General features: G+C 50.8%; 1 protein-coding gene across 1 annotated transcript in view; it reads left to right on the top strand.

The window, feature by feature from the left end:
• The first annotated feature begins 1,952 nt into the window (after positions 1-1,952).
• ADCK5 (aarF domain containing kinase 5) overlaps positions 1,953-25,126 on the top strand; it is a 93,963-nt gene continuing 70,789 nt past the window's right edge. Inside the window, exons 1-3 of the mRNA XM_063450907.1 lie at positions 1,953-2,048; positions 7,064-7,167; positions 22,513-22,659. Coding sequence (XP_063306977.1) covers positions 1,962-2,048; positions 7,064-7,167; positions 22,513-22,659 — 338 coding nt within the window. The 5' untranslated portion in view covers positions 1,953-1,961. The remainder of the gene's footprint in view (positions 2,049-7,063; positions 7,168-22,512; positions 22,660-25,126) is intronic.

The following is a 25,126-nucleotide window of genomic DNA, read 5'->3' as shown; positions in this document are numbered from 1 at the left end:
GGAGGAGAGGTATTGGGGTACAGGGAGGGGGAGAGGTATTGGGATACAGGGAGGGGGAGAGGTATTGGGGTACAGGGAGGGGGAGAGGTATTGGGATACAGGGAGGAGGAGGGTGACAGGTATTGGGATACAGGGAGGGGGAGGGGTATTGGGGTACAGGGAGGGAGAGGGGGAGAGGTATTGGGATACAGGGAGGGGGAGAGGTATTGGGATACAGGGAGGGGAGGGGGAGAGGTATTGGGATACAGGGAGGAGGAGAGGTATTGGGATACAGGGAGGGGGAGAGGTATTGGGATACAGGGAGGGGGAGAGGTATTGGGGTACAGGGAGGGGAGGGTGAGAGGTATTGGGATACAGGGAGGAGGAGGGTGAGAGGTATTGGGATACAGGGAGGGGGAGAGGTATTGGGATACAGGGAGGGGGAGGGGTATTGGGGTACAGGGAGGGGGAGAGGTATTGGGATACAGGGAGGGGGAGAGGTATTGGGATACAGGGAGGGGGAGAGGTATTGGGGTACAGGGAGGGGAAGAGGTATTGGGATACAGGGAGGAGGAGGGTGAGAGGTATTGGGATACAGGGAGGAGGAGGGTGAGAGGTATTGGGATACAGGGAGGGGTATTGGGGGAGAGGTATTGGGATACAGGGAGGGGGAGAGGTATTGGGATACAGGGAGGGGGAGAGGTATTGGGATACAGGGAGGGGAGGGGGAGAGGTATTGGGATACAGGGAGGGGGAGAGGTATTGGGGTACAGGGAGGGGAGGGGAGAGGTATTGGGGTACAGGGAGGAGGAGGGTGAGAGGTATTGGGATACAGGGAGGGGGAGAGGTATTGGGATACAGGGAGGGGGAGGGGTATTGGGGTACAGGGAGGGGGAGAGGTATTGGGATACAGGGAGGGGGAGAGGTATTGGGGTACAGGGAGGAGGAGGGTGAGAGGTATTGGGATACAGGGAGGGGGAGAGGTATTGGGATACAGGGAGGGGGAGGGGTATTGGGGTACAGGGAGGGGGAGAGGTATTGGGATACAGGGAGGGGGAGAGGTATTGGGGTACAGGGAGGGGAAGAGGTATTGGGATACAGGGAGGAGGAGGGTGAGAGGTATTGGGATACAGGGAGGAGGAGGGTGAGAGGTATTGGGATACAGGGAGGGGGAGGGGTATTGGGGGAGAGGTATTGGGATACAGGGAGGGGGAGAGGTATTGGGGTACAGGGAGGGGGAGAGGTATTGGGATACAGGGAGGAGGAGGGTGAGGGGTATTGGGGTACAGGGAGGGTGAGAGGTATTGGGGTACAGGGAGGGAGAGAGGTATTGGGGTACGGGGGGGGAGGTATTGGGGTACAGGGAGGGAGAGAGGTATTGGGGTACAGGGGGGGAGGTATTGGGGTACAGGGAGGGGGAGGTATTGGGGTACAGGGAGGGAGAGAGGTATTGGGGTACAGGGGGGGGAGGTATTGGGGTACAGGGAGGGGGAGGTATTGGGGTACAGGGAGGGAGAGAGGTATTGGGGTACAGGGAGGGGGAGGTATTGGGGTACAGGGAGGGAGAGAGGTATTGGGGTACGGGGGGGGAGGTATTGGGGTACAGGGAAGGGGAGGTATTGGGGTACAGGGAGGGAGAGAGGTATTGGGGTACAGGGGGGGGAGGTATTGGGGTACAGGGAGGGGGAGGTATTGGGGTACAGGGAGGGAGAGAGGTATTGGGGTACAGGGAGGGGGAGGTATTGGGGTGTATTGGCTGCTGTATAAAGCACAGTTTTGGGAGGTAATCCTGGAACATGCAGTAAATGATGTGCAGTCGGCAGTGAAGGGGTTAATGTTGGTGATCAGTAACCAGGCAGCAATCTGTTGCCAGCATTAAACATGGCGGCTGTCACTTCACGTGCCGCGCACAGATTGCTGGGAATCACCTCTCTCGGAGGACACGCCCACAATCACACACTCTGGAACTGATGTTGAAATGAATGCGGAAGATGCGGAATGGGGGCGTGGCCAAGGCTGACTGGGATCCCAGCATCCCACACTGTCAGAGCATGGAGCTGGGGAGACAGGTGAGAGGGGGAGCTGGGGGGACAGGTGAGAGGGGGAGCTGGGGGGACAGGTGAGAGGGGGAGCTGGGGAGACAGGTGAGAGGGGGAGCTGGGGGGACAGGGGGAGCTGGGGAGACAGGTGAGAGGGGGAGCTGGGGGGACAGGTGAGAGGGGGAGCTGGGGGGACAGGTGAGAGGGGGAGCTGGGGAGACAGGTGAGAGGGGGAGCTGGGGGGACAGGGGGAGCTGGGGAGACAGGTGAGAGGGGGGAGCTGGGGAGACAGGTGAGAGGGGGAGCTGGGGAGCTAGGTGAGAGGGGGGAGCTGGGGAGACAGGGGGAGCTGGGGAGACAGGTGAGAGGGGGAGCTGGGGGGACAGGTGAGAGGGGGAGCTGGGGGGACAGGTGAGAGGGGGAGCTGGGGGGACAGGTGAGAGGGGGGAGCTGGGGAGACAGGTGAGAGGGGGGAGCTGGGGAGACAGGTGAGAGGGGGGAGCTGGGGAGACAGGGGGAGCTGGGGAGACAGGTGAGAGGGGGAGCTGGGGAGACAGGTGAGAGGGGGAGCTGGGGGGACAGGTGAGAGGGGGAGCTGGGGAGCTAGGTGAGAGGGGGGAGCTGGGGAGACAGGGGGAGCTGGGGAGACAGGTGAGAGGGGGAGCTGGGGGGACAGGTGAGAGGGGGAGCTGGGGAGCTAGGTGAGAGGGGGGAGCTGGGGAGACAGGTGAGAGGGGGAGCTGGGGGGACAGGTGAGAGGGGGAGCTGGGGAGCTAGGTGAGAGGGGGGAGCTGGGGAGACAGGTGAGAGGGGGGAGCTGGGAGCTGGGGAGACAGGTGAGAGGGGGGAGCTGGGGGGACAGGTGAGAGGGGGGAGCTGGGGGGACAGGTGAGAGGGGGGAGCTGGGGGGACAGGTGAGAGGGGGGAGCTGGGGGGACAGGTGAGAGGGGGAGCTGGGGAGACAGGTGAGAGGGGGAGCTGGGGAGACAGGTGAGAGGGGGAGCTGGGGAGACAGGTGAGAGGGGGAGCTGGGGAGACAGGTGAGAGGGGGAGCTGGGGAGACAGGTGAGAGGGGGAGCTGGGGAGACAGGTGAGAGGGGGAGCTGGGGAGACAGGTGAGAGGGGGAGCTGGGGAGACAGGTGAGAGGGGGAGCTGGGGAGACAGGTGAGAGGGGGAGCTGGGGAGACAGGTGAGAGGGGGAGCTGGGGAGACAGGTGAGAGGGGGAGCTGGGGAGACAGGTGAGAGGGGGAGCTGGGGAGACAGGTGAGAGGGGGAGCTGGGGAGACAGGTGAGAGGGGGAGCTGGGGGGACAGGTGAGAGGGGGGAGCTGGGGGGACAGGTGAGAGGGGGGAGCTGGGGGGACAGGTGAGAGGGGGGAGCTGGGGGGATAGGTGAGAGGGGGGAGCTGGGGGGATAGGTGAGAGGGGGAGCTGGGGAGACAGGTGAGAGGGGGAGCTGGGGAGACAGGTGAGAGGGGGAGCTGGGGAGACAGGTGAGAGGGGGAGCTGGGGAGACAGGTGAGAGGGGGAGCTGGGGAGACAGGTGAGAGGGGGAGCTGGGGAGACAGGTGAGAGGGGGAGCTGGGGAGACAGGTGAGAGGGGGAGCTGGGGAGACAGGTGAGAGGGGGAGCTGGGGAGACAGGTGAGAGGGGGAGCTGGGGAGACAGGTGAGAGGGGGAGCTGGGGAGACAGGTGAGAGGGGGAGCTGGGGAGACAGGTGAGAGGGGGAGCTGGGGAGACAGGTGAGAGGGGGAGCTTGGGAGACAGGTGAGAGGGGGAGCTGGGGAGACAGGTGAGAGGGGGAGCTGGGGAGACAGGTGAGAGGGGGAGCTGGGGAGACAGGTGAGAGGGGGAGCTGGGGAGACAGGTGAGAGGGGGAGCTGGGGGGACAGGTGAGAGGGGGAGCTGGGGAGACAGGTGAGAGGGGGAGCTGGGGAGACAGGTGAGAGGGGGAGCTGGGGAGACAGGTGAGAGGGGGAGCTGGGGAGACAGGTGAGAGGGGGAGCTGGGGAGACAGGTGAGAGGGGGGGGAGCTGGGGAGACAGGTGAGAGGGGGGGGAGCTGGGGAGACAGGTGAGAGGGGGGGGAGCTGGGGAGACAGGTGAGAGGGGGGGGAGCTGGGGAGACAGGTGAGAGGGGGGGGAGCTGGGGAGACAGGTGAGAGGGGGGGGAGCTGGGGAGACAGGTGAGAGGGGGGGGAGCTGGGGAGACAGGTGAGAGGGGGGGGGGCTGGGGAGACAGGTGAGAGGGGGGGGGGCTGGGGAGACAGGTGAGAGGGGGGGGAGCTGGGGAGACAGGTGAGAGGGGGGGGGAGCTGGGGAGACAGGTGAGGGGAGCCGGGGAGAAGTGGGGGGGAAGCTGGGGAGACATGGGAGTGGGGGGAGTGGGAGAGGGGAAGCTGGGGGAGACATGTGAGGAGGGGTTGAGCTGGGGAGATGTGAGGAGGGGGGTTGGGGGACTTGTGAATGGGGAGAGACGGAGAGACTTGTGAATATTTATCGCTCTCTCTGAGCTCGGAAATGGTTGCTTGCCACTCACCCCGTGCCTCCAAAGAATACTATGAGGTGCTCTGCTTCATTAACTTGTACGGTTTCTCCATTCACTAATTTCCTCCCTTGAATGTCTGTCCAGGACGGAGAGTTTCACACCACTACCACCAGGTGATACTCGACCAGAGTATCTCTACCAAAGTCCCTCTCCTTTTTCCACAGAGTAATCCATGATATAGCGGCCGACCCAAACATAAATGGGAACTACATAAAGTGTGAAAATAGGACTGCCTTTATTGATCAGAGTACCCCAGAGTACAATACTAAAATAATACGGGTCCCACCCAGGCGCCTAATTCACCTCCAGACACCAGGGCTCCCCACGTAACCGTATACTGTTCAGATAGCTCCATGTCTCTGCACAATGTAGCATCACCTCATGGTTAAAGGTTTGACCTGCTGCCATTGAGATCCGATCCCATGACTAGTTCCAAGAGGCAGGCTACTGTGTGGGACCTAACCTGCATAGCTAGGTCATCGGTTTGTCAGGTTTCGGGGCACTTTTCCACTTTTCCACGGGGGAGACGTGTTGGCAGAATGGACGCGGGGGAGACGTGTTGGCAGAATGGAGGCGGGGGAGACGTGTTGGCAGAATGGAGGCGGGGGAGACGTGTTGGCAGAATGGAGGCGGGGGAGACGTGTTGGCAGAATGGAGGCGGGGAGACGTGTTGGCAGAATGGAGGCGGGGGAGACGTGTTGGCAGAATGGAGGCGGGGGAGACGTGTTGGCAGAATGGAGGCGGGGGAGACGTGTTGGCAGAATGGAGGCGGGGGAGACGTGTTGGCAGAATGGAGGCGGGGGAGACGTGTTGGCAGAATGGAGGCGGGGGAGACTTGTTGGCAGAATGGAGGCGGGGGAGACGTGTTGGCAGAATGGAGGCGGGGGAGACGTGTTGGCAGAATGGAGGCGGGGGAGACGTGTTGGCAGAATGGAGGCGGGGGAGACGTGTTGGCAGAATGGAGGCGGGGGAGACGTGTTGGCAGAATGGAGGCGGGGGAGACGTGTTGGCAGAATGGAGGCGGGGGAGACGTGTTGGCAGAATGGAGGCGGGGGAGACGTGTTGGCAGAATGGAGGCGGGGGAGACGTGTTGGCAGAATGGAGGCGGGGGAGACGTGTTGGCAGAATGGAGGCGGGGGAGACGTGTTGGCAGAATGGAGGCGGGGGAGACGTGTTGGCAGAATGGAGGCGGGGGAGACGTGTTGGCAGAATGGAGGCGGGGGAGACGTGTTGGCAGAATGGAGGCGGGGGAGACGTGTTGGCAGAATGGAGGCGGGGGAGACGTGTTGGCAGAATGGAGGCGGGGGAGACGTGTTGGCAGAATGGAGGCGGGGGAGACGTGTTGGCAGAATGGAGGCGGGGGAGACGTGTTGGCAGAATGGAGGCGGGGGAGACGTGTTGGCAGAATGGAGGCGGGGGAGACGTGTCGGCAGAATGGAGGCGGGGGAGACGTGTTGGCAGAATGGAGGCGGGGGAGACGTGTCGGCAGAATGGAGGCGGGGGAGACGTGTCGGCAGAATGGAGGCGGGGGAGACGTGTCGGCAGAATGGACGCGGGGGAGACGTGTCGGCAGAATGGACGCGGGGGAGACGTGTCGGCAGAATGGACGCGGGGGAGACGTGTCGGCAGAATGGACGCGGGGGAGACGTGTCGGCAGAATGGACGCGGGGGAGACGTGTCGGCAGAATGGACGCGGGGGAGACGTGTCGGCAGAATGGACGCGGGGGAGACGTGTCGGCAGAATGGACGCGGGGGAGACGTGTCGGCAGAATGGACGCGGGGGAGGCGTGTCGGCAGAATGGACGCGGGGGAGGCGTGTCGGCAGAATGGACGCGGGGGAGGCGTGTCGGCAGAATGGACGCGGGGGAGGCGTGTCGGCAGAATGGACGCGGGGGAGGCGTGTCGGCAGAATGGAGGCGGGGGAGGCGTGTCGGCAGAATGGAGGCGGGGGAGGCGTGTCGGCAGAATGGACGCGGGGGAGACGTGTCGGCAGAATGGACGCGGGGGAGACGTGTCGGCAGAATGGACGCGGGGGAGACGTGTCGGCAGAATGGACGCGGGGGAGACGTGTCGGCAGAATGGACGCGGGGGAGACGTGTCGGCAGAATGGACGCGGGGGAGGCGTGTCGGCAGAATGGAGGCGGGGAGGCGTGTCGGCAGAATGGACGCATGGAGGCATGGGAGAAGACTGCGGGTGTGTAAGGAGAGAGACCGACTGAGAGATGGAAGGAAAGTGTGAGTGGGAGAGGCAGGAGGGAGGCCGGTGAGTGGGAATGTGACAGTTGGAGTGAGAAGGACATGCTAAAGGAATGGAGTAACTTGGGAGAGGATGAAGGTTGTAGTCTAGCAAAAATCCAAGTGTAATGGGGATGAGTTAGAGAAAGATGGGGGAGTAGAGCCTGGCTGAAAGTGAAATTAGGGGATTTCTGAATAATTGAGTGAAGAAGGCATGGAGTGTTGCATGGAAAAAGTAACAGCACTCATTCTCCCTTGCAGGTGCTGTTATGTAGACGTCACATTTCTCTGTTATCTCGATGGTGTCCTGGAGCTCCCCGCATTCGGAGGCCATCTTTGCGATGTATCCATTCACAGACACAAAGGTAATGGTACACACAGAGAAAACAATAACTATCCCTTACTGAGATAGTGAGTGATATACTAAAGTGCCTGAATAAAAGCAGCTCAACACAAAAAGTGGAATACTTTAATCCACAATAAAGTGCAAAATACAAGAATAAAAAGGTATAAACAATATACCAGCGAATATTAATATTCATTATAGCGCTCCACTCGCTGGTATGTTGTTTATACCTTTTTATTCTTGTACAAAGGTAATGGTATCTGTATCAACCGGGATTGGGCAAGTGTCTCCTCCTTACCATGGCTAGTAACAGTACCAACAGGGAGCCAAGTGTCTCCTCGTTACCCCCAGCTAGTAATAATACCAACAGGGAGCGGGCCAAGTGTCTCCTCGTTACCCCCAGCTAGTAATAATACCAACAGGGAGCGGGCCAAGTGTCTCCTCGTTACCCCCAGCTAGTAATAATACCAACGGGGAGCGGGCCAAGTGTCTCCTAGTTACCCCCAGCTAGTAATAATACCAACAGGGAGTGGGCCAAGTGTCTCCTCGTTACCCCCAGCTAGTAATAGTACCAACAGGGAGTGGGCCAAGTGTCTCCTCGTTACCCCCAGCTACTAACAGTACCAACGGGGAGCGGGCCAAGTGTCTCCTCGTTACCCCCAGCTACTAACAGTACCAACGGGGAGCGGGCCAAGTGTCTCCTCGTTACCCCCAGCTAGTAATAGTACCAACAGGGAGTGGGCCAAGTGTCTCCTCGTTACCCCCAGCTAGTAATAGTACCAACAGGGAGTGGGCCAAGTGTCTCCTCCTTAGGAGCCTTCCAGTAGATACCTGGAATAGCCTTCCAGTGGGAGCAGTAACAGTGAAATAGAAAGGGTAGTAGATACCTGGAATAGCCTTCCAGTGGGAGCAGTAACAGTGAAATAGAAAGGGTAGTAGATACCTGGAATAGCCTTCCAGTGGGAGCAGTAACAGTGATATAGAAAGGGTAGTAGATACCTGGAATAGCCTTCCAGTGGGAGCAGTAACAGTGATATAGAAAGGATAGTAGATACCTGGAATAGCCTTCCAGTGGGAGCAGTAACAGTGATATAGAAAGGGTAACAGATACCTGGAATAGATTTTTTTCTGTCATGCGCTGGAGGTGAAAGGTTAATGTAGACTGTTTCACCCTCTAATCTCTGAAGGACAGATGTATCTGATAACCAGTGTCAGGGCTGCAGGGAGGGAGCAGGCATTTCCCAATACAGCCTGTTCATTAACCCTTTCAGTACCAGAAATCACTCGATATCCCGTCTGCCGTTTCCTGGTCATTTTTACCCTTTCAGTACCAGGAATCACTGGATTTCCATATAAGGGGGGGGGGGGGGGTGCGGCGCTGTCTGTATAGATCTGATACAGCTTTCGCGATGAAAATCTCTGCTCTATTCATTGAATTTCTGCTGCAGTTTTTATTGAAAATGTAACCGTGGGATAAAAACAAGAACCGTAAAGACTGTATTACACTATGTCCAATAGTATGTGGACATCTGATCAGCCCACCTGAATATAGATAAAGACTTACCTGCTGAAAATGGAACAAAATAAATAATTGGCATAGGTACCTACTAGTGGTCCTAATTTTTCCAAATAACCTTTTACAGTTGCAGAAAGAAAAGTCCAGCGCTCACTCCCATCACTACTGGGCGGCTGCAATGACTACAGTACACATCAGCCCCAATATATAGTAAAAACCAAAGAAAAACAAGTTGATTGCGCTCTCTCCTTTATCCCTATGTATTTTTGAACAAATGGAGGTCTTTTAGTTACCTCCAAGTACCAACAGGGAGTGGGCCAAGTGTCTCCTCGTTACCCCCAGCTAGTAATAGTACCAACTGGGAGTGGGCCAAGTGTCTCCTCGTTACCCCCAGCTAGTAATAGTACCAACAGGGAGTGGGCCAAGTGTCTCCTCGTTACCCCCAGCTAGTAATAGTACCAACAGGGAGTGGGCCAAGTGTCTCCTCGTTACCCCCAGCTAGTAATAATACCAACAGGGAGTGGGCCAAGTGTCTCCTCGTTACCCCCAGCTAGTAATAGTACCAACAGGGAGTGGGCCAAGTGTCTCCTCGTTACCCCCAGCTAGTAATAGTACCAACAGGGAGTGGGCCAAGTGTCTCCTCGTTACCCCCAGCTAGTAATAGTACCAACAGGGAGTGGGCCAAGTGTCTCCTCGTTACCCCAAGCTAGTAATAGTACCAACAGGGAGTGGGCCAGGTGTCTCCTCGTTACCCCCAGCTAGTAATAGTACCAACAGGGAGTGGGCCAGGTGTCTCCTCGTTACCCCCAGCTAGTAATAGTACCAACAGGGAGTGGGCCAAGTGTCTCCTCGTTACCCCCAGCTAGTAATAGTACCAACAGGGAGTGGGCCAAGTGTCTCCTCGTTACCCCCAGCTAGTAATAGTACCAACAGGGAGTGGGCCAAGTGTCTCCTCGTTACCCCCAGCTAGTAATAGTACCAACAGGGAGTGGGCCAAGTGTCTCCTCGTTAACCCCAGCTAGTAATAATACCAACAGGGAGTGGGCCAGGTGTCTCCTCGTTACCCCCAGCTAGTAATAGTACCAACTGGGAGTGGGCCAAGTGTCTGCTCGTTACCCCCAGCTAGTAATAATACCAACAGGGAGTGGGCCAGGTGTCTCCTCGTTACCCCCAGCTAGTAATAGTACCAACAGGGAGTGGGCCAAGTGTCTCCTTGTTACCCCCAGCTAGTAATAGTACTTACAGGGAGTGGGCCAGGTGTCTGCTCGTTACCCCCAGCTAATAATAATACCAACTGGGAGTGGGCCAGGTGTCTCCTCGTTACCCCCAGCTAGTAATAGTACCAACAGGGAGTGGGCCAAGTGTCTCCTCGTTACCCCCAGCTAGTAATAATACCAACAGGGAGTGGGCCAGGTGTCTCCTCGTTACCCCCAGCTAGTAATAGTACCAACAGGGAGTGGGCCAAGTGTCTCCTTGTTACCCCCAGCTAGTAATAGTACTTACAGGGAGTGGGCCAGGTGTCTGCTCGTTACCCCCAGCTAATAATAATACCAACTGGGAGTGGGCCAGGTGTCTCCTCGTTACCCCCAGCTAGTAATAGTACCAACAGGGAGTGGGCCAAGTGTCTCCTCGTTACCCCCAGCTAATAATAATACCAACTGGGAGTGGGCCAGGTGTCTCCTCGTTACCCCCAGCTAGTAATAGTACCAACAGGGAGTGGGCCAAGTGTCTCCTCGTTACCCCCAGCTAGTATTAGTACCAACAGGGAGTGGGCCGTGTGTCTCCTCGTTACCCCCAGCTAGTAATAGTACCAACAGGGAGTGGGCCAAGTGTCTCCTTGTTACCCCCAGCTAGTAATAGTACTTACAGGGAGTGGGCCAGGTGTCTGCTCGTTACCCCCAGCGTGTAATAGTACCAACAGGGAGTGGGCCAGGTGTCTGCTCGTTACCCCCAGCTAGTAATAGTACCAACAGGGAGTGGACCAAGTGTCTCCTCGTTACCCTCAGCTAGTAATAGTACCAACAGGGAGTGGGCCAAGTGTCTCCTCGTTACCCCCAGCTAGTAATAATACCAACAGGGAGTGGGCCAAGTGTCTCCTCGTTACCCCCAGCGTGTAATAGTACCAACAGGGAGTGGGCCAAGTGTCTCCTCCCTACCCCCAGTTAGTAATAGTACCAACTGGGAGTGGGCCAAGTGTCTCCTCGTTACCCTCAGCTAGTAATAATACCAACAGGGAGTGGGCCAGGTGTCACCTCATTACCCCCAGCTAATAATAATACCAACTGGGAGTGGGCCAGGTGTCTCCTCGTTACCCCCAGCTAGTAATAGTGTTAAGGATTCTTTTACGCAAACCAATAAGTTTGAATGACTATCTGTTCCTGTCCAAATTAGAAATAATAAAGTTGCGTGCACGCAGAAGTAAATTCACACTGACACGAGGTTCAATTTAAATGAAAGAACTTCAGGACATTTAATGGCATCTGTTAAAAAGTGGGTGCGCAGACCCTTATAAAGGCATAATTACATCACTAAAGAAATTTAAGATAACAACAAGTAAACATTATTAATTGGCTTAGGTGTTAAGTGGTTAGTTAAATGCTCTCCCTACTGGGTGTACCATCTTGGGTCACTACTGTCGTCATGAACTTCTCCTCCAGATTCCAGCACCATCTTGTTAGCACGAGGAGTTCACTCGATGGGAGGGGGGCTTTAGCAGCCATTTTGAGTAGTTAGCACGTTAGTCTCAAGGTTAGATTCTCAAGGCTTTTAGTAACTTCACATTTTATTAAGACTAGCTGCTACAATGTTTCACTCAGCAGGAACATTTCCTGCTGACACACAATTTCAATGAACAAAGCATTCTTGTAAGACTCTGAGGCCTGAGAAAGAAATAGGAGTATAGATTTAAAGGGGCCTAATAATTCTACAACAGTCCCCCCTTAAAATGTTAATTACTAAAAGATAAAACTTCATTTGTTAATGTCAGAAGACTTGTTAGCCCAAAGACACAGAAGCCCCATGACCGCTAGCTTGGTGTTAATGCAAAGTGCAAGTCTATCCCTTGTCTGACCCTAACAGGCTGCAGCTCATCCGTCAGTACGGCTCTCGAACACTTCACTCCATGGGTATCCCGCGGTGGCTGGTCCACCACTTCTCCACACGGTAGACTGACCCATACAGACGGAAGCTGTCCCTGAGCTGTCCCTTCCTAGAATTTCTGCACTTTATCGTCATAAGGGAGAGTTTGTAGCGGAATGCAGGGTGAGGTGAGGTCTTGATCACCAATTTCCAGATGAGTAAAGGTTGGTGTCGTTTGGTCTACAGTCTTCTGTAGGAATTTTCTGAGGCATGGGAGGACACAACAAACGAGAAGAGCGAGAACAAAAAGAAAAATTAGTAGAGCCATACCAATATGGACTAAAGCTTTCTGCCAACCAGTCATCCATCCAAACCATTTTTCCCAGGGATCTGTCACCCCAGAATTCCTTTCAATTCTTCTGAGAGTTTATTCAATTTCTCTATGGCCAGGGTGACCTTACCATTTGGACCTGTGTTTTCTGGAATGTAAGTGCTACAAGTCATGGTGTCGGGTAGTATTTTACATACGCCCCCTTTTTCGGCTAAAATCATGTCTAAGGCCAGTCTGTTCTGGAAGGTCATTTGGGATGTGGCCTGTAATTGTTCGGCCAAGCCCTGGAGGGCATCCCTGGTATAGTTAACAAAGCGCTGTTGGTTGTAATGAATGTAATTGATCCAATTAAGGTTTTTGTTGGCAGTGACTATAGTAAACAGTGATTCAAACCCCACCGCAACTTCATCTCTAGCTTTAAATTCGTTAGGTACCCCCCTAGGCACCCCAATGGCACCTATGTAAATGTGTGGGTCAAAACTGCCCTTTACTGGGGTTTCACGTTTGACTCTGGCTGGTGTATGTGGAGGACCGGGTGTGTCAGAATGATTATCAGAAATAATATGAATGGGCATAATGACTTTAGCTAGGGCACATTCACCCCACCATTCAATCTCTAGCTTGGACCTTATCAGTAAGTCCCCACATAACCAGTAAATATCCCCTAGTGACCTGATATGGTGCTGTAGCAGGTGTTTAGGAACAGTTCTGTAGGTGGCACAATAACCTTTGGAAAAGTTACCCACAAATTTACCAGTTCTGTCATAGTTGGTATAACAAGTGTAATTACCTTTTGTAAATCGTAACTCCATCTGGGGGTTTGACATTTCCAACTAAGAGAGGGTATTCTGCTGTCCATGCTTTGCAGAGGGACTGATTAGAACCATAATGGTTAGCAAAAAGACCTAGAAAACAATTCTCTATTTCTAAAGGGATAGTTAATGGAACAGTGCCGAGATGGGGTCGGGCACCACAACATACATAGCATGCAGTTCTATTATGTTTATTGGCATTATATCTCATCCACTCTAACCACAAGTTAATGTCATTTAAAGCCAGTTTCAGCGGCCATGGTATCTTCAAAGGTGGGGTTAGCAATGGCCATCATGTCCTTAAAGGACTGGATATGTGGTTTCAGCGGATTTGGGACCATATGATCAGCCCCTCGCCACTCTGGAGAGTGGCACATATCTTTAAGATAGAAATGACCTAATTTGTTATAGGAACCTCTCTTACAATACATTCCCATTACATATTGGTCAGCATCCTCTGGGCCAGGATGCTCAATATTTAACATCAATTTCATAGGTGTACCTCCTCCAGGCTTTCTTAAAGTCATTCTTTGAAGGAGGGATCGACCATGGTCATCTACTTTAGATAAGGCACTTTTTGGTTTATAACCCCAGGCAGGCCCAGCATTCCATCCTGCATCCCCCCAATGATTACAATTGTGCCCCCATTGCTTGTCAACCACACAAACATAGGGGTCTTTTGCTTGTGGTATATCTTTATAAATGGCTTGGATCTGTGACTTGGGAAATGGGCAATCTACAATGTCACAGTAATCAAAAGTAAATGTGGCTACACGGGTACATGATGAATTATACCAGAAGGTGTACCCATTAGCATCTTTAGTAATGGCCACTTGCTGGGCTTTAAGAAGGCCAATCAAGGGGATAATGTACCAGAAGTACATGGCTGTACAGAGTCTGTTTCCTCTGGGGCAGGTGTCTTCTTGCAGTGGGAGGCGTGAATCCAGTGAGGCCTTCCAGCCAGCTTGACAGAGGTGGTGGTGATCAGGAGGACTTGGAATGGTCCGTCAAATCTGGGTTCCAGGGTGTGTTTTCGCACAAATTTCTTGACTAGGAGCCAATCACCAGGGAGCAGACTGTGGTTGCCTGTGTCAGTATCAGGATCTGGAATTGAAGTGAAAACTTGGGCATGGATTTTGTTTAAGGCACCTGCAAGTTCAGTTACATAATCTACCAAAACATCAGTTTGCAGTTGTAGTTGTTGGGGAAAATAGCAACCTAGCCTGGGTGCAGTTCCAAACAGAATTTCATAAGGGGATAATGAGGGCTTTCCTCTGGGTGTATGTCCGACACTGAACAGGGCTATTGACAAGCTTTCTGGCCAGGGCATTTTTGTTTCCTGTGACATTTTTAGCATTCTGGTTTTCAGGGTACCATTCATACGCTCCACTTTACCACTACTTTGTGGGTGATAAGGTGTATGGAAAGCAAGGGTCACTCCTAGAGCAGCCCAAATCTCTTTGGTTACTGATGCTGTGAAGGCCGGACCTTGGTCACTTTCAATAACTTCCGGCAATCCAAATCTGCATACAATTTCTGTGAGTAGACGCCGTGCTGTTGTTTTAGCGGTAATGTTAACCACTGGGTAGGCTTCTGGCCAGCCTGAGAACATGTCCACTATTACTAGCGCATACTCATAGTTGCCACTCTTTGGCATCTGGATGTGGTCTATCTGAATTCTATGGAATGGATACATGGGTTTAGCCAAATGTTTCAAAGGGACTTTGGCTGTTCCCTGGATTACATTTGGCACAGATGACACAAGCCTTGCAATAATTATTGGTCAGTGTAGTAATCCCAGGAGCTTCATAGTACTTCTGTATAAGAGCATTCATCAGTTCTTTTGATAAGTGTGCAGGACCATGTGCCCATTGAACAACTGCTGGGTACAAATTCTTAGGGAGGCAGAACCTGAGGTTGTTGTAATACACTCCATCCTTTAGAACTGCCCCTTTCTGTTTCCATTTTTGTATTTCCTCAGGGGCAACTGTAGCCTGCTGTTCCCGTAGGATTTTTAGATCGGTTGGAAGAGTCTGCAGAGTAAATATGGGAGTTTCTTCATTTCCGGACACTCTTCTTTCCACTTCTTGTAGTTCTCTTGCAGCCTGATCAGCCAGATGGTTGCCCTTTGCTTCATCCGAGTCCAACTTCCCATGTGCTTTTATCTTCAAAACAGCCACTTCTTCTGGAAGTAGGAGGGCGTCCATCAGCTCTTTGATTGCAGAACTGTGCTTGATTGGTGTGCCGGCAGTGGTAAGAAATCCTCTTGTTTTCCAAATCAGTCCGAAGTCATGAGCCACGCTCAGTGCATATCTTGAATCTGTGTAGATATTGGCGCACTTTCCTTCAGAGATCTTGCATGCTGAAGTTAGGGCTTGTAATTCAGCTTCTTGCGCAGACTTTGTTGATGGTAATGATGATGATTCAATAATTTCATCTGTTGTGGTGACGGCATAGCCTGTATGGCATCTTCCTTCTTCATCAGCATACCTTGAGCCGTCCACAAACAGCGTGATGTCGGGATCTATTAGTGGATCCTCATGCACGGTTGGTAGATGTGTTGTTTCCATTTTCATCTGTTCAAAGCAGTCATGGGGTGTCTCTGGATCATAGTCGTGCTTTATGACCAGATTTTCAAATTCTTCCTCCAGAAAGTAGCGTGGCCATGCCTTCACATGTTCGGGTTCAGTTGATGGATATTTGACAACGCCTATTTCCTGGAGCTGGGAATCGTTCATGGTGGCCCATAGTTTCGCCATAAGCCCAAGATCACCCCATGACTTAGTCTTAGACTTGGTTACAGGGACATGTGGAATGGATGTGTCCCAATGATGATACAGATGGTCAAGTTCATGTGGTAATTGGACTAAAGCCATACTGTTGCCTTCAGCATCGCAGTAGAAATCTTGTAAGATGAGCATTACCTCAACCAATTGATAAAGTTCATCTTCGTAATGAGGTTCTGGGTTGATGGTTGGTTTGTACCACATTGTGCAGAAGGCATATTCTGGCCCGTCGCAGGGGGGCAAATTGGAGTGCATTTTGCCAATGGTGTGTGTAAGGAGTAGGACATATCCTTCGTCCATGATGAATCCATAATAGCTACCCCCCTCAGGGAGTGGCAGAAGAGTGGACGGATTTAAAACCTGACATCGCTGAAGGGTGACATTGTCAGGTAACAGGAGACGACATTGGAGACGAAGGTGTCTAGCAGCTGTGACGTGTTTGATTTGGACCTGGTTAATGATGGCCGAGATATCATGGGGATCCATTACAGTGAGAGAGTGGCCAAGAACCAGGTCACCAGTACATTCAATAAGTTCTTGAGCAGCAAAGACAGCGCGAAGGCAAGAGGGAGTTCCTCTAGCCACGATGTCTAGTTGGCAGGAGAAGAAACCAATAGGCCTCTGGCGTCCGCCAGGACCATGTGGTTGTGTGAGGACACCTGTAGCACGGCCTTGTCTTTCAGACACGAATAATTTGAAAGGTTTGTCGTAGTTTGGTAGGCCAAGAGCAGGGGCAGAGGCAATAGCACTTTGGAGAATATAGAAGTTGTCATATGCTTCTGACGACAGACAGAATGGGTCTGATTTGAGAGCATCATACAAGGGTTGTGTGGCGAAACCAACTTCGCCACTGTGGGCTGGAGAAGCCTGGCTGCTAACCTCCTGCCCGCTGACTATGGCCCCTGGACATATTGCACTCTAAAGACTATATTTGGGCATGTACTAATTTATATTGCTGCTACTGGCCCTTTAAAATCAGCAATGGACATTTTGGGACTACTGTCCCTTTAAGACTGTGAAGCCTATCCTATTGTACTGCCTGTATATTGTATATGTATTTATGTATGCAGTTAACCTGGGTTATATATATGCAGCCTTCATCTGATTGTTCGGTAGAATCACTCCATTCCTTGTATTGAGGAAACTACCGAACAACCAGACCACCCAGGACTAAGTGTGCCTCCAATTACCGTTTGCAACAATGTTGCAAACGGGTAATTGGCAATCAGTGCAGTGTGGTCTTTGTCCTCTGGGTGGCCGCCATTCAGGAAACCAACACGTGGCGGCGGCCATCTTTAACTACCGAACAGCGGTGTTTTGCCGTCGAGTGTCTGGAACTGAAATCGGACACTTGACTAGGCAAACACCGCTGAGACCTCTATACTTCCAGAAATTCGTATGGAAACTACCGAATGACCCCCCGTTCGGTAGAAAGAACCCCACAAACAAGGGAATTCATTAAAACCCTCTCCAGGCTCTATAACACAGGCAATTCGTCTGTTTTCATTCCCTTGTTTGTGACCGACCGCAGGGCCAAAATGCATGGAACTGATTTCGGATACTTTACCCATGCGGTCGGTCAATACTTTAAAGTTCCATAACTCCCGAACCGTTTATCTGAATGGGCTGATTCTTGCATATGTTGTCCCCCCTGAATAAGGGCTATCAGGGGATACCTGTTGGAGGTGTAGCATATGTATTTGGGGTACATCCAGGAATTGGGGAAAAAGGTGTACAGTATAATTGTGTTAAGTGTTAATCTAAGGGGAGGAAATGTGTGGGAGGTACATCCATGTGATTGGTTAATTTCATCCTCCCCCTGGGAGTGTCCTGTATGTACTTGTTGGTAATAAAAGCCAGACTGGGTGTCCCAGTCTTGAGTTCCTGCTTAACCCTCAAAATGAAGTGTCGTCTCGTTCTTGGGGGGGATTGGATTGTAAGCTGACTGCCAAGAGTGTAAGCCGATTGTATGCTTTTCTTGTTCAGCTGTTCCAGTTCGGAGTGTTATTTCGTATCCAGCTCGTGAGTTCTGATGTTCTGCAGTAGCTGTGCCTGTCTATGGAAAAGGGGATTATCGCCTAAACGCATTTTTCCCCTTTCATGCTGAAACGGTCCGTTACAGGTTGCATGAGCAGAGAGGCCTCAGGGATCCAGGCTCTGCAATAGGAGATGAGGCCTAGGAAGGCATGAAGGGATTTTGTAGTCTTCGGAGGTGGGATGGCCAAAACTGCTCTGACCCGATCACGGCTAAGATGTCTGGTTCCATGGGACAGGCAGTGGCCTAAGAAGATTACAGTAGGCTGGCAGAATTGAAGTTTGACTAGAGACGCCTTACATCCTTGATCTCCAAGATAACAAAGGAGGTCCAGAGAACATTTTTCTGTTGTGGGGACGTCGTCTCCACAAAGGAGTAGGTCATCCACGTATTGGAGTAGGACAACCTCAGGGTGGTCAGATTGCCAGGGGTCAAGGATGGAACACATCGCTTTTGCAAACTGGCTTGGAGAATTTTGTGCCCCCTGGGGCATAACAGTCCATGTATATTGTTGTTTTTCATGTGTGAAGGCAAACAGATACTGACAGACTGGATCCAGGGGAACACTGAAGAATGCATTGGCCAAGTCAATCACCGTGAAGTATCTAGCAGATGGTGGAACGCCAGAGAGGAGTGTGTGTGGATTTGGCACAATAGGGGTGTCCAGAACTGTGGCTTCATTTACTGCTCTGAGATCCTGGACCATTCGATATATCTCTGGTTCACCCTTTGGCGTTTTCTTTTAAACAGGAAATAGTGGGGTGTTGCACGGTGACTCACACTTGACAAGAGCTCCTTTCTCTAGTAGAGCCTGGACTTGCTTAGTGATAGCTGCAGCTTGAGCAGGCTTCAATGGATATTGGGACTTCCTCGGTAGTTTGGCTCCTGGAAGGAGCTTGATTACTACAGGTGGGACTTTAAGATGGCCTATGTCCTCTGGGCCTGAAGACCATAGTGTCTTGGGGACGCTGTTCATCAGAGATTCTGGGAAATTGTCCCTCAGGGCCTTTGTGTTATCACAGGGTTTTTCTAGATGAAGCATTAAAGGTAAGGAACACAGTGCTGAGGTGTCTGAGTCAGACAGGGCAGAGGATAATTCCACTTGGCCATCTGGAGTGAATGTGATAGATGCTTGCAGGCGAGAGAGAACATCAGCACCTAACAGGTTTATGGGACAGGTGGATGATACCACAAAACGAGCAAGCAGACTTGGGCAGCTGCCAACCCGTAGAGGAGTAGACAGGGGACTCTGCCTTGGAAGGCCATCCACTCCTACACAGGAAACATCAATATTAGAAAGGAAGGAGGTGTCAGGCAGGTCTTGTTCTCTCAGAACACTACGGGCTGCACCTGTGTCAACAAGAAAAGTGGTGGGGTGGCCTTCGATGGGTAAAGTTACAGTAGCTAGAGGCCCCCCTTGTTCCCCTGAAGAGACTGCCATAACAGGGGTTAATGACACAGGCTTGCCGATGTCCTATTCTTCTTGGGTTGAATCAGGTGAGGGAGGGTTTGGGGCCTTTGTAGTAACTGTTGTAATTGCAAGTCGGGACACTTGCCTGCCAGCATATGGTCTTTGGTATTTAAGGGGGGCAGGGCAGTCACTCTTAAAATGGCCCTTTTCCCCACAGTTAAAGCAGACTACATCTTCAGGCCTGGTGCCTCTTGGGACCGGTGGTCGTGACACCATAAGAGGGGTAGGGTTAGATCTTCTTGGGACTTGTGCTGCCTCTAGTCCTCTGGCAACCAGAAGCAGCTTATCAAGGGGAACAACTCTATACTCAGGGCGCGCAGCAATAATTCCCTTGCGTATAGGGTCCTTGATTCCCTGGACAAAGGCACCAGACAGCATTTGAGCGTGTATTTTGTTACTGACTTCAAACCCTAAGTCTGTGAACAACTGGAAAAGTCTAGCATGAAATACCAAGAGGGAGTGGGCCAAGTGTCTCCTCGTTAACCTCAGCTAGTAACAGTAACAGGGAGTGGCCCAGGTGTCTCCTCATTACCCCCAGCTAGTAACAGTAACGGGGAGTGGGCCAGGTATCTCCTCGTTACCCCCAGCTAGTAATAGTACCAACAGGGAGTGGGCCAGGTGTCTCCTCGTTACCCCCAGCTAGTAATAGTACCAACAGGGAGCGGGCCAGGTGTCTCCTCGTTACCCCTAGCTAGTTATAGTACCAACAGGGAGTGGGCCAGGTGTCTCCTCGTTACCCCTAGCTAGTTATAATACCAACAGGGCCAAATGTCTTATCTTCACGCTAGGCAGGCTGAGTGAAAGCACTTGGCACAAGGTGTCTCTTGTTTCCATATAGTCTGTTATCTTCACACTAGGCAGGCTGAGTGAAGGCACTTGGCACGCGATGTCTCTTGTTTCCATATAGTTTGTTATCTTCACACTAGGCAGGCTGAGTGAAAGCACTTGGCACGCGGTGTCTCTAGTTTCCATATAGTTTGTTATCTTCACGCTAGGCAGGCTGAGTGAAGGCACTTGGCACACGGTGTCTCTTGTTTCCATATAGTCTGTTATCTTCACACTAGGCAGGCTGAGTGAAGGCACTTGGCACGCGGTGTCTCTTGTTTCCATATAGTTTGTTATCTTCACACTAGGCAGGCTGAGTGAAAGCACTTGGCACACGGTGTCTCTTGTTTCCATATAGTCTGTTATCTTCACACTAGGCAGGCTGAGTGAAAGCACTTGGCACACGGTGTCTCTTGTTTCCATATAGTCTGTTATCTTCACACTAGGCAGGCTGAGTGAAAGCACTTGGCACACGGTGTCTCTTGTTTCCATATAGTCTGTTATCTTCACACTAGGCAGGCTGAGTGAAAGCACTTGGCACACGGTGTCTCTAGTTTCCATATAGTTTGTTATCTTCACACTAGGCAGGCTGAGTGAAAGCACTTGGCACACGGTGTCTCTAGTTTCCATATAGTCTGTTATCTTCACACTAGGCAGGCTGAGTGAAAGCACTTGGCACACGGAGTCTCTTGTTTCCATATAGTCTGTTATCTTCACACTAGGCAGGCTGAGTGAAAGCACTTGGCACACGGTGTCTCTTGTTTCCATATAGTCTGTTATCTTCACACTAGGCAGGCTGAGTGAAAGCACTTGGCACACGGTGTCTCTAGTTTCCATATAGTCTGTTATCTTCACACTCGGCAGGCTGAGTGAAAGCACTTGGCACACGGTGTCTCTTGTTTCCATATAGTCTGTTATCTTCACACTAGGCAGGCTGAGTGAAAGCACTTGGCACACGGTGTCTCTTGTTTCCATATAGTCTGTTATCTTCACACTAGGCAGGCTGAGTGAAAGCACTTGGCACACGGTGTCTCTAGTTTCCATATAGTCTGTTATCTTCAAAATAGGCAGGCTGAGTGAAAGCACTTGGCACACGGTGTCTCTTGTTTCCATATAGTCTGTTATCGTCACACTAGGCAGGCTGAGTGAAAGCACTTGGCACACGGTGTCTCTTGTTTCCATATAGTCTGTTATCTTCACACTAGGCAGGCTGAGTGAAAGCACTTGGCACGCGGTGTCTCTTGTTTCCATATAGTCTGTTATCTTCACACTAGGCAGGCTGAGTGAAAGCACTTGGCACACGGTGTCTCTTGTTTCCATATAGTCTGTTATCTTCACACTAGGCAGGCTGAGTGAAAGCACTTGGCACGCGGTGTCTCTTGTTTCCATATAGTCTGTTATCTTCACACTAGGCAGGCTGAGTGAAAGCACTTGGCACACGGTGTCTCTTGTTTCCATATAGTCTGTTATCTTCACACTAGGCAGGCTGAGTGAAAGCACTTGGCACACGGTGTCTCTAGTTTCCATATAGTCTGTTATCGTCACACTAGGCAGGCTGAGTGAAAGCACTTGGCACATGGTGTCTCTTGTTTCCATATAGTTTGTTATCTTCACACTAGGCAGGCTGAGTGAAAGCACTTGGCACACGGTGTCTCTAGTTTCCATATAGTCTGTTATCTTCACACTAGGCAGGCTGAGTGAAGGCACTTGGCACACGGTGTCTCTAGTTTCCATATAGTCTGTTATCTTCACACTAGGCAGGCTGAGTGAAGGCACTTGGCACACGGTGTCTCTTGTTTCCATATAGTCTGTTATCTTCACACTAGGCAGGCTGAGTGAAAGCACTTGGCACACGGTGTCTCTTGTTTCCATATAGTCTGTTATCTTCACACTAGGCAGGCTGAGTGAAAGCACTTGGCACACGGTGTCTCTTGTTTCCATATAGTCTGTTATCTTCACACTAGGCAGGCTGAGTGAAGGCACTTGGCACACGGTGTCTCTAGTTTCCATATAGTCTGTTATCTTCACGCTAGGCAGGCTGAGTGAAAGCACTTGGCACACGGTTTCTCTTGTTTCCATATAGTCTGTTATCTTCACACTAGGCAGGCTGAGTGAAAGCACTTGGCACACGGTGTCTCTTGTTTCCATATAGTCTGTTATCTTCACACTAGGCAGGCTGAGTGAAAGCACTTGGCACACGGTGTCTCTTGTTTCCATATAGTCTGTTATCTTCACACTAGGCAGGCTGAGTGAAAGCACTTGGCACACGGTGTCTCTTGTTTCCATATAGTCTGTTATCTTCACGCTAGGCAGGCTGAGTGAAAGCACTTGGCACACGGTGTCTCTTGTTTCCATATAGTCTATTACTGGAAATAAATCATTGTGTTTTCTACACATATTCGTGTTCTTATTCTTTGGCAGACTGAGATTTTGGCTGTATTTAGTGGGCATTGCACGATTCGAAGAGGACCAGTTATGCTAAGTTTAATGCTTTTTGTCTCCCGTTTCAGTTCCACCCCGCGCCATGGGCTCCACAGGCTGTTTGTGGGATCCATACTTGCTGTACCTTCGCTTGGGGCGGTTGTTTATTACTGGTCAGAACCACAGGAGAGAAGGAGAATGAGGATCCTTCTTCAAAGCATTGGTCGCTTCTGGAGGTGAGAAAACATTCTTCTGGTGCATTGAAGACGAGCCGTTAACCTGTCTTTGGACACACCGTTTGCTTTAACTCTACATTAACCACTTTTAGCACATTACATCCTATAATGATGTTTCCTGCCGATTTGGTTTGAGCAGGGTTAAATCTCAGTATCATTAGATACCTGGGGCCATGTTTAGTGGCCCCAGACTGACAGGTGAGCTGCATGCAGTCAACACTGCATATAGCCCTTTAAATCCATAGAGAACACTGGAGCTGAGTGATCAAGTGAACAGACCCTTTTACCATCGTTAATTGATGATAAATATGAATACTTTCTCACTATTACAAGCCGTATCCATAACAGAGCAAGGACTCCTACTGATACGGTCAGAGAGGGGGAGAAAGCAGCTCTGCTTGCTGTAAAGTGCTCTAAAGACCTGCACGCTGTATGGTGCTCTGTAGCCCTGCTCACTATATGGTGCTCTGTAGTGTGGGGATATTTATGGGATAATAATATTAAACAGATGAGAAATTCCCACTATTTTTAATTCTCAGATCCCAAAGAACGTTTATCGTTATAAGTGAAATGTATATCATATAATAAAATCACAATTGTTATAAAAATAGATACATTTTTATTTCTTAACAATTTAAATAATAATAATAATGAGTAACATGCGTGGCAATAATCAATGGAAATTCAGTATAACATGAGTATGCAATACAATGGTAACATAAAAACATTTCCCAATGGCTAAGACGTAGTTTAGAATCTACACATTAGCCGTCAAGACTGATTTACGATGGGCTTCACAGAGAAGGAATGTGAAAGTTTCACAGAGACAGAGCTGCAGCGTAAAGCCATAAAAACTTAGCTGGCAGTTAGAAATAACCCTTTCAATGCTGGCTAGACCTCCTAAGTAATTAAGATCTACTCTTATGTAATTTTAAATAAAATAACATTTAATCAGTCATTAGTCATTTCCTTGAATTCATCAAATGAGAAGAAATCGATATGTTTTATAAGCTGATATTTTAATTAATTTGTCTAACAGATATTTTATCTTATTTTAGAGCAAATCAATACAGCTGGATAAATGTCACAATATGCTAACTTGTGATATGTCACATAAATACAAAATCATCGTTTTTACCTGCAGAGTAAAAAGTTTAATAATGTATTTCTTATTACTAAGATTTCTAAATATGGAAATCTGAATGTGATTTATCCAGTCATATATCATGCTACTAGAAAATATTAATTAATTTAAATGAATTAAATTAAGCCAGTATTGTGGCGAAACCAACCTCGCCACTGGGCCCTGGAGAAGCCTGTTTGCTAGCCTCCTACCTGCTGACTATGGCCCCTGGGTTATTTGGGGCATATTGTACTGTATATTGCTGCTACTGGCCCTTTTAACAGCATCTATGGACATATTGGGACTTTTGGGACTACTGTCCCTTTAAGACTGTGATACTGTCAGGGTACCTGTTGTCTCTACCTCAGAGGAGGTGAGATACTGAGAATTCCGTCCTCTCAGAAGAACTGACTCACTCGTTCCTCGCGGTCATTTCGGCCGTTTACACGCCGGACGCCTCTGATCCGCCTCCTTTTATGACGCGGCTCTAGTAGCCGACGTCATGACGATTAGCCGTTCCGACCTGTCAATCAGTCCTGAGCTCGAATCAGGACTCGTCGGGGGCGTGATCATCTATCTGGAACCAGGGTATATAATGAGGTTTTGTGTATTGGTTGATTGCCCTATCGTGGTTCTAGCTAGTCTAGTCACTCAGCGCTCTTACCTCTATTTTACTCTTTGGTTCTGATCCGGCTTGTTTATTCTACTCTGCTTACCTCTGTTACCCTTTTGACCCGGCTGGTCTCTCGTTTACCTGCTCTCTCGTTCCCTCGACCTCGGCTTGTCTCTAGACCATTCTTTGCTTACTCCTTACGTTAGTCCGGCCATTCTAAGGTCCGGTATACGTACCTACTACCTGTTTGTACTCTGCGTGTTGGATCCCTGTCCCGATCCTGACAGATACATATTCTAGTGTACTGCCTGTAATATTATATGTGTATTTGTGTGTTAAGTTTATCCTGGGTGATTTGTATGCAGCATTCACTGATTGTTCGGTAGAATCACTCCATTCAGTATATTGAGTGAAACTACCGAACAACCAGACCACCCAGGAATAAGTGTGCCTCCAATTACCGTTTGCAACAATGTTGCAAACGGGTAATTGGCAATCAGTGCAGTGTGGTCTGTGTCCTCTGGGTGGCCGCCATTCGGGAGCCGAACACGTGGCGGCGGCCATCTTAAACTACCAAACAGCGGTGTTTTGCCGTCGAGTGTCTGGAACTAAAATCGGACACTTGACTAGGCAAACACCGCTGAGACCTCCATACTTCCAGAAATTCGTATAGAAACTACCGAATGACCCGCCGTTCGGTAGAAAGAACCCCACAAACAAGGGAATTCATT

The sequence above is a fragment of the Pelobates fuscus genome, chromosome 4 (assembly GCF_036172605.1).
Source record: "Pelobates fuscus isolate aPelFus1 chromosome 4, aPelFus1.pri, whole genome shotgun sequence".
Taxonomy (NCBI): Eukaryota; Metazoa; Chordata; class Amphibia; order Anura; family Pelobatidae; genus Pelobates; species Pelobates fuscus.
Note: the sequence above shows the minus strand (reverse complement) of the source record. Positions and strands in the feature narration are given on the sequence as shown.